The 15,743-nt window shown below is 37.7% G+C and overlaps 1 protein-coding gene across 4 annotated transcripts in view; it reads left to right on the forward strand.

Moving 5' to 3' along the window:
• COL19A1 (collagen type XIX alpha 1 chain) overlaps nucleotides 1-15,743 on the forward strand; it is a 204,116-nt gene that overhangs the window by 90,860 nt on the left and 97,513 nt on the right. For all 4 annotated transcript variants that reach the window (XM_076333004.1, XM_076333006.1, XM_076333005.1 and 1 more), the window contains one exon: nucleotides 6,482-6,535. In XM_076333004.1, coding sequence (XP_076189119.1) covers nucleotides 6,482-6,535 — 54 coding nt within the window. The remainder of the gene's footprint in view (nucleotides 1-6,481; nucleotides 6,536-15,743) is intronic.

A 15,743-nucleotide genomic window follows, 5' to 3' on the forward strand; every position in this document is an offset into this window, starting at 1 on the left:
TCTGCTTTCAGATAGCTCATGCTTTAGGTTGTACCATTTTTCTTATTTTTATGAATAAAACTTTAATCTTGGGCTAAGAATTTTTCTTTCAAGTTAAGTCTGGGAATATATGATCAAATAATTACCAAAAGAGTAGAGTTTTGGAAGCTGATTTTGTTTGTTTTTCCTCCTTGACATTGAAAGGTTTGAAGAAAAAAAAAGTGAAACGGTGATGGCAGGATGACCCATGGCAGGATAGCATACAGAGCAAAGTTTGCAAACCACAACATCTAAATTTCATGTGGCAAAAAGCAAAGCCAATGTGAGCATCTTAAGCCTGAGTACATTCATTTGGGGCATTTATTACTGAATAAAAAAGCTGAATGTTAGATTGTGGTTAGTCTTGTATAAATTGTAGCAAGCAGGAGTTATCCAAAATCTCAGTATTTTTTCTTCTTGTGCTGGCTAACACCTATCACCCAAAAGGACAAAGCTGTGTCTTTATGTTTTTTTACCCTAACAAGTCTCTTAGATGAAAATGCATGTTATGTACTATTCTACATAGATTATTTTTTCCGCTTATCACAGTATTATTTAATGCCTTTTAGTATTTCATTAGTAATCTTAATTACTAGCTCTGGTCAGCATCAGGGAATGTTAGGCAGCCTTTCAGATTTCCACAAGATAGGGTTACATTGAAGGTAAGGACCAAGGTGAGATTCAGAGGTCTGTAAGGAACACATTAAGAGATCAAAGGATTGTTCACTTGTGTTTTCAATAAGGTGTTGCTGGTAGCCTTGCTGTGGCACCTTCTAGATGTGAAAGAATAGAATTTGAGTTTTCTGAAGGCTTAGTTCTCAAGTATATCATAGTTCTGTAGGCTACGTAAGAAAAGATTTCAATAAGGCAATAACCGAGGATACTGTATTGCTGGCCAGGGTGCCATGGAATTGATAGAATTTTAGAAATCAGTGTTTGTGGATGTTGCAACGGGAGAGTTTAGCTTTCAAGAAGAATGTAAAAGTGTGCCTAAACTACATGACTTGATCAAATGTGGATACAGTCCTTCAATCTAAAGAGGTTACTGACTCTTCAGAATACGTTTATCTGTCCACTCCTGTTTCCTCTGTGTTACTTGGTTTGATTTTTATTTTGCTGTTCTTTGTCTCTGAACTGATACTATTCAATCACTGCACTTGGTGATAATGGCATGGTGATAGTGCAAACAGCTCAGTCATATTGTTATCCTGTATGTTGCTGGCATTTGAATCAATGTTTGTTTGTCTTTCAGTGTCGTAATGAAAAAAGAGAATTTATTTCTTAAATGAGAGAATTTTGACACTTAAGACGTGCTTCCTGCAAACACTGTAATCATTACTCAGCAAGGACATCATCCTAAGAAAAGCTAAAACTATTTTAACGTGACTTCGTCACATTTTCCAAGAGAGAGCGATCATAGCAGAACCAAGGAGCAGTCTATAGGAAATGTTATCCTGGAAGAGTGTACAGGGTTGTATCTGCCTCACCCCCATAAAGACACACATACAATGAAGTATCATCAAGTCTGTCTAGAGCATTCTCAAGCAAAGTCTACAATTAAGGCAATTTCACTCTGTTCTTAGATAGATCGTTAAAGTACTTCTCTGCCTTTTTAACCCCAATTTCTCCCCCCCCCCAAACCTAAATCCTTCTGGTTACAAATTAAACCCATTATTTGTTTTATTACTATGGAAAACTTATTGTCCCATTTATAGCATTCTTTCCCATATTTGAGATTCATCAGCATGTCCTATGTTCACCTTCCTCCTAACTTTTTTTTCAGACTTTCTATCATTCTGGTTTGGAGAAGAGCAGATACCTAAAAGTTAGCAAATTTCCATGAAAAATATGATGCCCTGAACTACACACTCTTTTTCACTGTTCTCATAAGTGGCAAGTAAACCAGAATAATTGTTTTTTTCAATTTGCATTTGGCTCATCCCAGAATGGAGTCTGGCCTTTTAAAAATAACTTTGTGTTACAGACTCCCACTCACTGTGTGATCCACGATAATCCCCAGATCCTTTTCTGCAGTAGAGCTACAGGAATTATTCTTTACTTGTTATTTTTGCATTTGATTTCTCCATTTGGAGATCACTACACTGTAACATTTATTGGACTTGATATTTTTAATAGCTGTTCTGATTGATCGAGGTCATTTTGAATTTGAAGGCTTTTCTACGAAGAATAAAAATGGATGGCTGCCTCATTCCTGCTGACAGGAAGAGGCAATTCATCAGTGCAGTTTTGGAGCCATGGGCTGGCCTGGCTTCAGATCATTCTGTGCCTAAGATTTTGGACTCAGTTGAGGTGGTAGTTTGCCTTTAGATAGCCTCTCTGGCTTAGAAATGCCTAGAGCTTGCTTAGAAACGTGATGCGTGATGCTAAGCGGTAGTTAGCCAGTATGAATGTCTTCAGTATTGCTCAGTCTATATAAGTGAAGCAGGAAGGAAAGATCTTTCTCCTGACATGTTATCCGGCTTGGTCAGGCATGACACCTGTTGTCTGGGGCTCTTTCACAAGACGGCGATGGTGCAGTTTGGAATGAGAAGGTTTTTGGTCACAGTTTCTTGATAAGTGTATCTAGTGAGCTGTCTGAATTCCTGATGCCTATGAAACTTTGTGATCACCTGCTTTCTTGCTGTGTCTCAGTATCCTAAATAGGTGGGTTTGGGAAGACACAGGCTTCACGGTGACATCCTTCCAGGTCATCGCTGTTGATTTTATTTTACTAGAAATAGAAGTGTATTTCTGCAGTGTTTTATGCTGTCTCTTTCTGACCCTGCTTAGGTAATAGTCTTATTATTTCCAAACAGTCTGTTTGGAAATAAGCTTCTTGTGTCTCTCTTTCATTTCCTTGCATAGTTCCTCCCAGTCTGAACTGAGACAAGATCATTAGTCTGCCTTGATTTCCACTCCTTTTAAATGGTACAGTGTCTCAGAGGTCCTGAGGTGCTTCACCCTGAGTATTGCCGCTTTCCTGAAGTATACTATCCCACATTCTGCAGAAGGGTTACAGGTCAGTCAATAAGAATGTTATTGGGATGGAGCCCTTCATAACCCCAGCTCTCCAGACATCTATCAGCAAAAACAGAAAGAGCCATAGGGTTTTTTTTTAACTGAAGATGCTGATTTTTTAAATTAATAACTCATTTAGGAAAAATCAATAAGCATTACTATGAGCTGGGTTCAGTTTAAAAGAAGCTATGGAGAAGTGGTCACAAGAAAAGAAAATTCACATAGAGCATTCTCCTGAGACAGAGCTGTAGCAAAACACAGAAGAGTATTTTAAAAAAACAAGCCATAACTATCTTAAAGATCTGTAGGGTAAAATCACAGAGTTTCAGAGGTTAAAAATTATAAGGTATCCGCACTGAGTTAGTGATACTGTATAGCTTGCATACTTTAGAGAGTATTTCAGCTATTGTTAACAGTGGTACTTTAAAATGCTAGGAACAAAGGATATCAGGAATTCCTGATTAGTATCGTTAACCGGGCAGCGCTGCAAAAAAAAAAAATTACCTTTTTAGGTAAATTTTTAGGTATGAATATATTTTATTTCCAAATTCGTTACTTTGCCTTTATAATAAGGAGGAAAGAGTATGCAAGGAAAATGAGGCAGCCTTAAAGTGGACAAGTGAGTTGAAGGCTGGTACTCTCATCTTGCAGAGGCCATGCATGAACCCCTGGCTCTAATTAAAGAATGTTACCACTGAATTCAGTGTATCCGCTATTACACACAGCAGACTGAATCGCTCCCACCGGTTATACTGGAAGCAGGCAGGAACATTAGATACAAAACGGCATTAACACATTTTTCTCTCTTTTTTGTTAATCTATGAGGTAAGCCACAATGTTGATTATTAACAGCCTCCTCTACGCTGCAGAGTGGCTTCAGCAATTCTGCAAATTGGCTAGATTTGAAGATGTTAATTATGCAGTATAGTGCGCTCCATAAAGGCAGAAATGAGCGTGACTTGGCTCAGTTCTCATGAGAATAAATTGTAAAAATTGGACCTCTGTTTGATTTGAATTCTGGCTTCGCAGAGGACACGGACATTCCATGTGACAGGCTTGGTGAGGACAAATCATTTAGTCCATTAAAAAATCAGAATAGGTTCATAGTAAAATCGCATACCTGGCAGAAAGCCTATGGCTCTTGGGACACTGCAGAGGTCCGAGGCTCATTAACAGGGGGTGCTTTTTATCATTTTATCTAAGAAACTGACAAACATCTTAAATCCAAATATCTTGTAAATCATAAGGAATGGAGTTTTTCGTTCTTTCCTGCATTCACCGACCACACTTGTATGTGTCTAGAACTGCCCGCCAGCATTTTAAAGTTACTGTCTGCCTGCTGTAGAAGAAAAAGGCATGGGCTCCAACACATGCTGCTCATCTAACATCAAGGCAAATGATAAGCGAGGGTGAGGGGAGGGTCGTCTTTTGGCTTAGGCTCTCTGTTTAGGTTTTTATGTAAATGTAGCTGTTGCATAACAAATTATGGTAAGATACTCTTACCTTTGGTTTCCACCTATACATCAAGGAATTTACAGGATGCTACTACTTCTGAAGCAAATCTGCACATATTTATATCATTTTCTCTTAAGTATGAAAGCAGATAAACAAATCATAAAAGAAAAAACAGCTCCATAAATTGTAATGATTTTTAAATCTTCTAGAAATATATTCAAATAAGGAGATATTATGTCAAATATATGACTGTACCTTTGTAACTGTTGTGAGATTGTAGCAGTGTAACTGATACTAGTTGAAAGATCCTGAAAGCAGTATTAAATGTCCCGTGTGTCACAGTGATGAAAAGTAAAATGTCATTTTTGCAGTTTCTTCTAAAGGTTTAAGTGAGCTATTTAAAAAAGAATAGCAAGTTTGGGAGTTCAACTGCTATTTTTTTAAAGTGACAGTGAAAGAAAATTACTAACTAAACCAATGCCTTAATCCAGAGAGCAAAGAGGACTTTATAGTTTAAACATACTAAAATAACCCGTATTAAATTCCTATAACTGTTTGGTGTCATTTAAACTTTTGCAATAAATGCATAGATTTATCTGGTTTAGGTTTTTTTTTTTCTTTTTTTTTGACAAGCAAGAAAGGCAACACTTGAGGAAAAACCTTAACCGTATGATTCAGGCTAATGCATAGCATTAGTTTTTTTATCAACAAGATGTATTAAAATGGAAACAATGAATAGCAAAGCCATCTCGTGCATTGGGTTATTAAATTCACAGTTTGCTGTTGCTAATTTGTTAGCAGGCTTCAGTTGTTTGAGAAAGCTCATACAAACTCCTTTTGCAAAACCAATTATTAGATGAAATGCCCTCTGTCATTGCCACTGGAGGAATAGCTCTGAATCAGGGCTGTGTCACAAATGGAGTTAGCTGAATGATCTCAGTTCAATACCATTTACCTAACAGAATTATGAAGATGATGCTGACATAATGAATAGGTTCTGCTCAGACAAATGTAGTCCCCTGGAGATAATGGAAATTCAGTGCAGGGCTGTTCGCTTTCTTTGGTTGATGTGAAGAGCTGGGACTTTACTAAAGTCAGTCCTCGTGCTTTTATCAGAATTATGTTACTTTTATGATTTGACAAAGTTCAGTCTAGTGACAGAGATGCAATTATAGAGCTGTTTAGACTTGTTAGTTCTGGAAGACATTCTCCCTTAAATTCTGCTTCTTAAGCAGGTGTATTTTGTTCACTTTGATGAAATATGTGTTAACTAGAATAGCATGGTAGTTAGAGATAATACAGGACTGAATCCTTTTATGTATCCTACAAAAAATATTGTTTTGTAGTCAGTGTTTCATCAGCAAACACAGGAAACAGCCTGTGTAGTCGACTCTGAAGGATCCTTCCTGCCATTTTTTTCTTTTCATTCATAATGTTGTTCATATTCATACTTGTGAGAAAATTTTCAGAACAAAAATTGTTTCCATTTTTCAAATGCAATCAGTGAACCATATACCAGTATGAGTCAAAGACAAATGATAATATTGAGGACAGTTCTGTTATCAGATATTTAAAACAAGAATTGTTTATTAAAAAACAGTCTCAGAATGAAAGCAATTAATTTAATGTCAATGTTAAGATTTTCAAAAGGAAAACTGTTCCCCAGTGTAAACTTCTGTTTCACCACCATGTTCTTGGAGCACTGTGAGAACCAAGAATATTTTTCTGTGGTGAGTCTTTATGGATGTTCAGTGGCACTGTGAAGTATAGAGAACTGTAGCCCTCAGAGCGCTAGACATTTTTCAGAGGCATTTATTTGGAAAGAATTTCTGTTGGAATGTAAGAAATAGTTTTGCTTGTGCAGCCAGCAATGTATATGTAACGGTTCATGTAGAACAGACTAGAATCTTAAAATATTTTTCCTGTTAAAAAGTGTCATGGGTTAGTATTTGTCTTGTATGTATAATAAAATAAATATTCATTCTTTTAGGGTGAAAAAGGAGATAAAGGAGAACCAGGACCAGAAGGCATTCATGGAAGAGAGGTAAACTGAATGATAATGAAACAGTCAAGTTACAAACTTTCTGGGGGATGGTTAAGCAATGAAATTGAGAATTTATGTAAGGAGAGTGATGGATTTAGAAAATGTGTATTCCTGGAGAGTTAACATCCACAAGACGATGGGGCAAGAAAAAGAGGTGCATACAGGTGAGATGTGAGTTCTTAGGGCTTTCAGGTTGGACAGGAGCGCTGTGGGTAAGGATGTGGTAGGTTCCGTGATATTTCTGCTGAGGGCTCATGAGACAAACTGAAACAAGAGTGGGGATTAAAGCAACACAATATAGATGAGAATCGTTCCTGGTTGGATAATCTGCTGGAAAAGAGGGCATTTCTGGAGACAGGGTAAAGCTAGGCCTGGAGCCTTGGTTTCTGAAAAGGAAAATACACAGGCTGTTAGCCATTCCTGAGTGAGAGCCATGGGTCACTCACTGTGCCATGTGGCTCATGTGATAGAGAATTTGAGTTAAAATTTCACTTTTTTTCTCTGCCAGATTTCACTGCCTACTTAGTTAATTGGTCTGGTCCATATTTGAGGTAGAGCATGAATCTGTGTCTAAAAATACTGGATAATCCTGATCATTGAGTTCATATTCAGGCTTGAACCTGAGCTAACACTAAAGACACGCCCAATAATAAACCTTACTTTTGCCTAATTTATTTTTAAATTTAAATTTATTTTTGTATATATTAAACCAAGATAAGAGGGCAGAAAATCAGAATTTTTTTCAATGCAATACTAAAATGGCCAACCAGCATGATTCGAACAGCAACATTTAAAAAAAAAATAAAATAAAATTGAGCCAGCAGTTTTCTTTATCCCCTTCTTCCCCTCCTGTCTCCTCCTTGACCTAGCAGGGGGTCAACCCGGGTTTAGGTTTTAATGCAGGATACTGTCGGCTCTCCAATTGCAAAGTATCGCAGTTGAAGGCACATAGCGTGTCACAGAGGGATCTGAACCTGACTGTCCAAATTCTGTGGGGAATGACTGGCATTAGGACTGGAATCCAGATACAGGATTTGGAAAAACTGTTCAGCAAAGCTTTTTTAAGCAACTTTACCAAAAGAGTAAAAGGGTCAGCATTTGACACAAAAATGCTGTGACAGTCTAGCTGGGTCTACTGAAAATGCAGTAAAACAGACTACATAACTATGACTCTTTTTATGTCATCTGGCTTTCTACACACACTGTAACCATAAACATATTTTTCCTATTTTAGGTTATTATAATTTTATGCTAGATAAATCAGGGTATTTTTGACTAATAGTGGATGTCCTCCATATGAAAACATATACTATGTACTGAGCTGAAACTACATTTAGGTATTCAAAGAGGTATTCTCTTGTAGCCTGCCTGTCTGTAAAGGTGAACTGTATACTTCTGTCATGCATACATATATGCTGACAGCATGGAAAAAACACATCTGTGTTTCTTTCCATAGCTCTGGGGACATTTCTGTGTTGGTCTTACACGATCTCCTTTACTACATGGGATCTTGTTCCATAAACCTTTTAGGAAGAGTAAGGTATACCAAGTATCTGGTGAACTCTAGAACATAGTTGACATAGTGGCACTGTGAAAGTGTAAAATATTGAACCTTTATATTATGAAATATTTACTGAACTGTTGTAACGTGTCAAGAAATGGTAGATTATCATCATGGGAACTGTCATTAAAACATTTTGGAAGTAAAATTGCACAAGGCAATATAACATTATATTGTTTGAATCCACACATAATTCCTTTTTAACAACACATATAAAATGCTTTGGATTCAGTTATCACTGTGCATGGAGATGCCAGTCATTAAGTTTAAATTTAAAGGACTGTGTATCATTGACTCTTGGTTGCTATCAGTGTCTCTCAAACTCATTCCACATACAGAAATGTAACATCCGATATTTCTGAAATAATCAAGTTAATCTGCTTACATGGGTGTAATCTGCAGTGCTGTATAAAGAAAGCCTGAAAACACTTAAAGCTAGCGGTATCGGCTGCTGGCAGCTGTTGTCTCTGCCTGGGGGAGTGAGGGTTTCCGTACTCGCAAGTGAAGAACTTGAAAATGATGACTGAACATTTTATCTTGCACAAATGGTAGAAACATATTTGAATTTATTTTAATCAAAATCGGGAAAGTAGGTGTCACAGAACAGTTTTGCTTGCTGTTTTCTTAGCTGTACAAAAAGTTCTTGCTAGAATGAAGTAGTGTGACAGAGGGGAAGCCAGGCCTGATTTGGAGACTAGGCTTTCTGTAATGATGAAGAGATACCTGAAAAGTTTAATTCCCTCATCCCTCACTGGTTGTGCTGACTGGGTCAGTTAATCTCATTGAGAACCAGGTTTGGATGCAGGAACTGGGAATATATTTAATTGCTCTGCACATCTCCCAGTTTATCACTCCAGGAATCTGAGCCAAGATCTACAATGCCGTGTCCCAGTCTGGGACATTATTCAAAATCCATCTGACAACATGAATACTTACTATAAATACTAGTAATGTGGTTGCCATTGTTTTTAGCTTCTTAAGGGGTAGTTATAAATAACTTCATGTATTACTAATGTAGTCCTCCCGTGCTATGTGTTCACATTACATCTGTAAGCAGATACTTGCCTGTATAATATGAACAGCCAGTTTGCTTGAGTAGTATCTCTGTTTTATCCCTTGAGACTTTTTTAGCCACTTGACATTAATAATGCAATCATTTGTATCACTGTAACAAGTGGCGCTTCATAGACACACTGTCTGAAAGAAATCCTGATAAATATGGTTTCTTCTCTATCACACTCATATCCCGTACGGAATAAGGACAAATTTGCAATACAAATATCCATGAAACTATCTGTGGAGTAAGATCTATAATATATTCATATGCTTGTCAGTTGAACTGAAATGGAAAGAATATCTTTATCATTGAAACTTTTAGACTCTCTTTGGAGTCATGTCATTTTCTTGATCAGTGGTGCAGGTAGGAAGTGAATACCATGGGATACTACCAATTAACATTTTGCTTACATAAATGAAATCCTTCAGCAAAAGTAAGTGAAAACAGAAAGTTTTATCAGGATGGAAAGCATATCGGACCTTTTTCTTTTTATGCTTGTGGGAAGATGTGAACAAAAGTATGAACGTTTTTAAAGGGATACAATGTCTTGATATGATAGTAACAGTCATTTACCTTCACACCCCCATGGTCTGTCTCTCTAATCTTGAATTCTCTTAGTATTAGCATTGTAAAGAAATACTTGGGTAGGAAGGGAAGAATCCTATTGCTTGAAAGTATGAAGTTGGTAATGATATTTAAGTATATCTAGAGTTTGAGGATTCTGTTAGGAACAAAAGTATAAGGAGACAGTAGGCGTTGCTCAGGATCCAGAAAATTCTAGTAGTGTAGCAATTTGAAGTTTTTGAATGACATTGATGAAAAAAGAGCAATGGCAATATTTAAAAGTACGTGAGACACAAACTGAATAGTATATTGTTTGGAGCTTTGAAAATACTTTGATGAATTAGAAAAGTTATCCCAACATATACAGCTTGGTGTTGTACAGCTGACTCTGAAGCTGTTTTAATTTAGATTTTAAGGCCGCTCTGTGGAGAAAGTGTAGTTCTGTTATCCTACTTGTTAGAGTGTTTCCACATTTTATTACTTGGTAGAGATTGTTAATTTGATCTATAATAATTTGGTTGCACATTGTTGGTTAGCGTGTTGGATTGTTTACTGTATTTCCAGTACTTTAGATAATATGTGTTGTTCTAGGCAATTTTAACCTGATGTGAGATTGAACCAGATTACTCTAATGCAGGCCAGGGAATTGTAAATAATGAATGAAGTTTTTCCAAACAGATATCTTTTAGAGTGAAAAACCTGTTCTCCTCAAAAGATTATGCCAATCTCACAGCATTTTCCATTGCCACATGCATGCAGCATAGTGTGTGCTGCACAAATAGGTACATTTCCAGTGGGCAACACTTGGCTGCTGCAGGAGCTGCTGGAGTCCTCTGTTTGGGGTCCACCTGATCTTTGCATTTTTTCATTGGGAAGAGCACCTGTCATCAGCTGCCGGTACATTTTACCTGTTTCATCTCTTTTCTGTGATGATGTATAAGCACTGTCTGCTGCTCTCTCTCTCTCTGAGAAAATTTTCTGTGTATGGTACAGTTTTCTCAGGCCTCGGTGAACCTGCTAGAGCATGTTAAGTCAGAATTCATCAAGTAGAGCATTAGGGCACAAAAAGCATGTTTTACTTGGAGGGAACACTTAACATAACAATTTTTCCAACGTCCCTGAACTCTAGAAAGAGTTTTCTTATTGATAACTTCATGCAAAGCTAACAATTCAGTTATTTTGGTACTCTTTTTCAGACTTCTCTGATGAAATTCATGTCTGTTATTATGGTAAACATTTTATCTCAGGGTGAGAGGTTAATGCACTTCTCAGATATTTCCCATCTGTGGATAAGTAAGTAACTGATGGCAGCTGAGAAAAGGCTGTGGGCCCTGTCTTCTAACACTACTGGTGAAGTTTGTGTTGTGGCTGATAACTGTCTCTTCATCTCAGTAGTTTGTCTTCAACGAGCTGTTAAACGGAACCCTGGCTTTCGATGCCCTTGGTTCCTCTGGTCTCCAGTCCATATGGAAACCCTTCAGTCCAGTTGTCTGCTGCCAGGCAGCGTAAGCCTTAGAAACTCTGGCAGCTCTGTAAGAGTTTCCCAGTAAGCTTCCTCTCCTTACCCTAGCTTTCTTGAGGCTTCTGTGTTTGCTCCCAGATCAGCTCATTGTCAGTCTACTGCTGAAAGTCTTTCTCAAGCTTCCCTGGCCTATCATTCAAGTCCCCCTGTTTGGGCTACAGAGTTTTTATCACAGGGATTGCCAGCTAGTTGGTCTCAGCCAGAGAGGTGGCTGCTCATTAAACCCTTACAAATCCCTTATGTGGCTTTTAAACCCAGCTGAACATCACAGTGTCAAGGTTAAAAGCAACAGACGAGTCTGCAAGAAAATCTAATTTACAGAAGCAGACTCCTTTAAATTACAGGGTGCTTTCCCCATCCTGTGCAAGCACTAACACACATTTCCCTTTTAATATAACCCCTGTAGCTTATGTGGGAGTACTCACAGAAGGTGTGTACTTGGTTCAAGTTGTTGCTGTCATTTGATGGCCAGGTTAGATAATATTCCTACAGGCTAGGATTCCTTCGTAGAGTAGTTCCTGAGACACTACAGGCATATGGGATGTGATTTCCCAGCAGAAGCAGCAAGCTGTGAATCCTCTGTTCTCTTCATCTTCTGTCCTTTTTGCTAGTGATGGTAGTAGTACTGGTTTACAGATCATCATGTTGACCCAAAAGAATTGGCTTAGGGGAAAATGTTGTTTGGTTTCCTTTTCTTGCAAAATCTTTGACTGTTCTGATCTTGTCCAAATGACTGAAAACATAGGAAGTGAAAAAATGTTTCGTTTTCTGGTTCTGGTTATACCTGGCACTTCTTTTGAATGAATAAAATGTTCTCAGACTTGGTAAGGGACATATTTATCACATCACTAAGTAAAGTTATTTTTTCTTCACCGTGGAACTCCAGAGCACAGCAAACATTGTATGAGATTGTCTCTGGTTTAAAAGGAAAATTCAAATAGAAAAACTGTTGCCTTTTATGCCAGTGGTGTTGGGACACCATTAATAAAATCCAATCCTTTGAAGAATTTGTGAAACCATGGTCCTTTTTAGAGCTTTAAAGCACAGTTACTGGTTTTTAATTGCTTTCTTCTCCTAATCCAGTTGGTTTTGTGGGCTGGCTAAGACTCCAGTAAACTAATATCACAGAGGAGGCTGGTTAAATATTTGTCAAAAATAGTGTCAACCAATATGGTAACTTCTCCTTTAAATTCCTTCCACCATTGTCATCCCCTTCCAAACAAAAAGCCTGCCTCTAGTTTAATCTTTTCCCCATTGGCCCCAATTTTGCTGACTTAACACCCTTATTGGTATTTGTGATATACTTGTTCCAGTAATTTCTCTGTTGGTCAGCAATCGTGTTACAGTAATACCTGTCTTATTTTATATATATATATATATAACATTTCTCATTTCTGCCATTTCTCATGTTGTTATCTTGTTAGCCTTGCGTTGGCCTTATACATGCATATTCTAATGCTTACTTTACATTTTGACATCCATAGAGGAACCATAATGTAAGTTTAGTCTGACCTGTAAAAAGACCAAGCTGTAGTCCTTACAGAGGAGAAAAAGTACCAGCTGAAGACTGTTCATGAACTTACAAATGTGTATTATTATATTGCTCCCAAAAAGCTAGAATTAGATCAGGATAGAATTCAATAATTCTTCACCCTCTGTTTTGAGAGCTGCTGGAATTTTTACTCAGTTCTTGAATTTCTGGCAAATCTGGTAACAGACTCCTTAGATCGATAGAAATTAGTTTGTTATTTTCAAAACTGACCTCGTTCTCCTAAAATACTGCAGAAAATACTGCTTTTCTAATTTAAAGCTTAATCTAAAATCATCCAAATTATATCTGTTTAGATAACCACGTCCATTTTACTGAAGCATCCTGTTCTGGTCTCTGCTAGAGACAGGATACTGTACTGTACTGCACTAGAAGGGGCTACAGATTGGACTTAGCACAGGAATTCTTACTTCTTATGTCATTTCAGAGACAGTCAGCAGCAGCTAAACCTCTCAGCAGCTTTAAAAGGGTGGCTGTAGGGAAGAATAGGCATGGTGCAGTACCAGATGTGTTTTTGCAAGCATTCATTGTCTGGAACTTATTAAGATAATAATATTTTTAAAAGATATATAATGTGTAGAAGAACAAGAAATACTTCTAATGGGACAACCTTTTAAGCAATTTTTTTTTTCTGATACTATTTTTCTTTCTTGGGGTTTTAAACTGCAAAGGAAAGCTAATTCAAGTATTTTAAAATAAATACTTTATATAAAAATCTTTCTGGCTACTCAGAAATCCTGCTTCAAACACTGTAAGGCTTGTTCTCAAATATGTAGTTTCCCCTTGTCCTTTTTATGTGAGGTTGACCTCTGTGGTCATCATCTCTGCAGTAGCTGTCAAACTGCATACCTCACCAAGGTGCACTGCAGGAACACTACTAAAAGCTTTAAACACACCAATTAGGAAAAAATGAGGTTCATAGCTTGACAGTACATGGCTTAGATTCAGTATCTTTCATCTGCAGTTGTCTTTTCTGTTCAGCAGAGACACACAGATATATATTGCCGTCTGTGAGTCGCAGATTTTTTTTTTACCCTTATCTGTTCTGTAAATATACAGCCTAAGAGCTAATTCTTAAACTCAAACCTATTGTTCCACTGCTGATTTGCTAACATTGATTTTGAACCAAATCGATACAGTTTGCATACCTGAAAAATCCCTACAATGGCTTTTTAGAATATGGAGTGGTTGTGTTTTATGCAGTCTTTCAGAAGGAGGTGAAAAGTAAAATGTAGTAAATGGAGACAATATTAAAACTATGTCATAAATATGCAGATTGTAAAACGAAAGCAATTTTTTGGCTTGGTTTTTGAATCCATCTGCCTATTACATTTTTTAAGTTCAAACAGCAAAACTACTTCTGATTTAACTATTACATATTTGGCAAGCTTAATAAAGGACAAATCAAAGCTGAATCAGGGGTATTTACAACAACCACAAATTTAATCCAAAGTGGGTACTTAAATGCTCATATAGTTCTAAATGATGTTCCTTCCAGATGGTGAATTAATGTAATTTTAGCAGGAAGTGAAGTTGCACAAATATGCAGTATTTAGAACACGCGCTGATTTAATGTTTCTGTGCCCACCGAGGCACAGATGTTACTTATCATTTTCATGCCAGTTGTCTCTATCTTTCCAATTATTGCAAACTGAGGAAGAGAGTTTGCAAGGGCAAAAAGGGGGCTGGGAAGAACTTAAGTTAGTAAACCCTAATTCAGATGCAGATGAATCTTTTCTGTCCTCGACCTATTTAACCTCCACAATAGTAATGATGGTGGCCTGCTTGTGGAGTATCTCATTATGATTCAGTCCTGTATTGCCTACATTATTGCCATTTGGTTTCCAAGTAAAATCTTTGAACCTGTAGAGCTGTCTCTGACTTAGAATGTACATGCTCTCCTGTCGCATGCCTCTAAAGCAGTGATAAGAGGGAAGGCACAAGACATACCTCTTTGCTTAAACAAAAAGGAGTTCCTGGTAGGTTGATCCAACATCAGAATTAAGTTCATTCCTTACTGCAGAATGCCTTGAATTTGCTAGGCATATTTCAAAACCTCTCGCTTTTCCATGTGTTTTGCAGCAAGGAGAAGACAACAAAGGTTATGTGCTGGGTGCTAAAGATTTTTTTGGGGGTGCTTGTGGTGAGACATGTTAGTGGAAGAGCTGTATTGTAGATATTGTAGATTCAGACTAGGTATAAGGAGGAAATTTTTTACGATGAGGGTGGTGAAACACTGGAAGAGGTTGCCCAGAGAGGTGGTGGATGCCCCATCCCTGGAAACGTTCAAGGTCAGGTTGGACAGGGCTCAACCTGATCTAGTTGACGATGACCCTGCTTACTGCTGGGGCATTGGACTAGATGACCTTTAGAGGTCCCTTCCAACCCAAACCATTCTATGATTCTACGATTGTGAAATTGCTGCGTATGTAATGTGTAAGACTAGGCAGTATTATCTGCTTCTCCAGCTGAAGGCAGAACTAAGAAGGGAGGTATGAAGGACTCGATTATTTCTCTAATTGCCTTTTCAAGCACTGGTGAAGATCAGAGTGCTGGAGGATGTGCAGCAGCTCTGAGCTGTATGTACCCTGCTGTAGCTCACCAGCTCAGCTTTGCTACTTGACACATAGAGTCCACAGCTCTCTGTCCTCCTCTGCCTCTTTCCCAATTTTAGCAGAGGTTAAGTGAATGTACTAGTACATTCTCTAGCATTCTGTTTTATCTTTGTCGGCCATGCAAGACAGACCTATTGGGACTGCAAAGGAACTTTGCATTTCTACACGCTACTTGCCTTAATGGGGCACAATCAAGGAGATAGTTTGGCTTTGTATGTTTAATTATGTGTTGAAGACACATGCGGTCTTTGATAGATGTTTCTCTGTTCACAAAATAATGAAAATAAAGAATTATGAGATAGTAGTACTAATAATGTGATAACATTTTAAGGCTTAGTTG

This window comes from Aptenodytes patagonicus, chromosome 3, assembly GCF_965638725.1.
Source record: "Aptenodytes patagonicus chromosome 3, bAptPat1.pri.cur, whole genome shotgun sequence".
Lineage (NCBI taxonomy): Eukaryota > Metazoa > Chordata > Aves > Sphenisciformes > Spheniscidae > Aptenodytes > Aptenodytes patagonicus.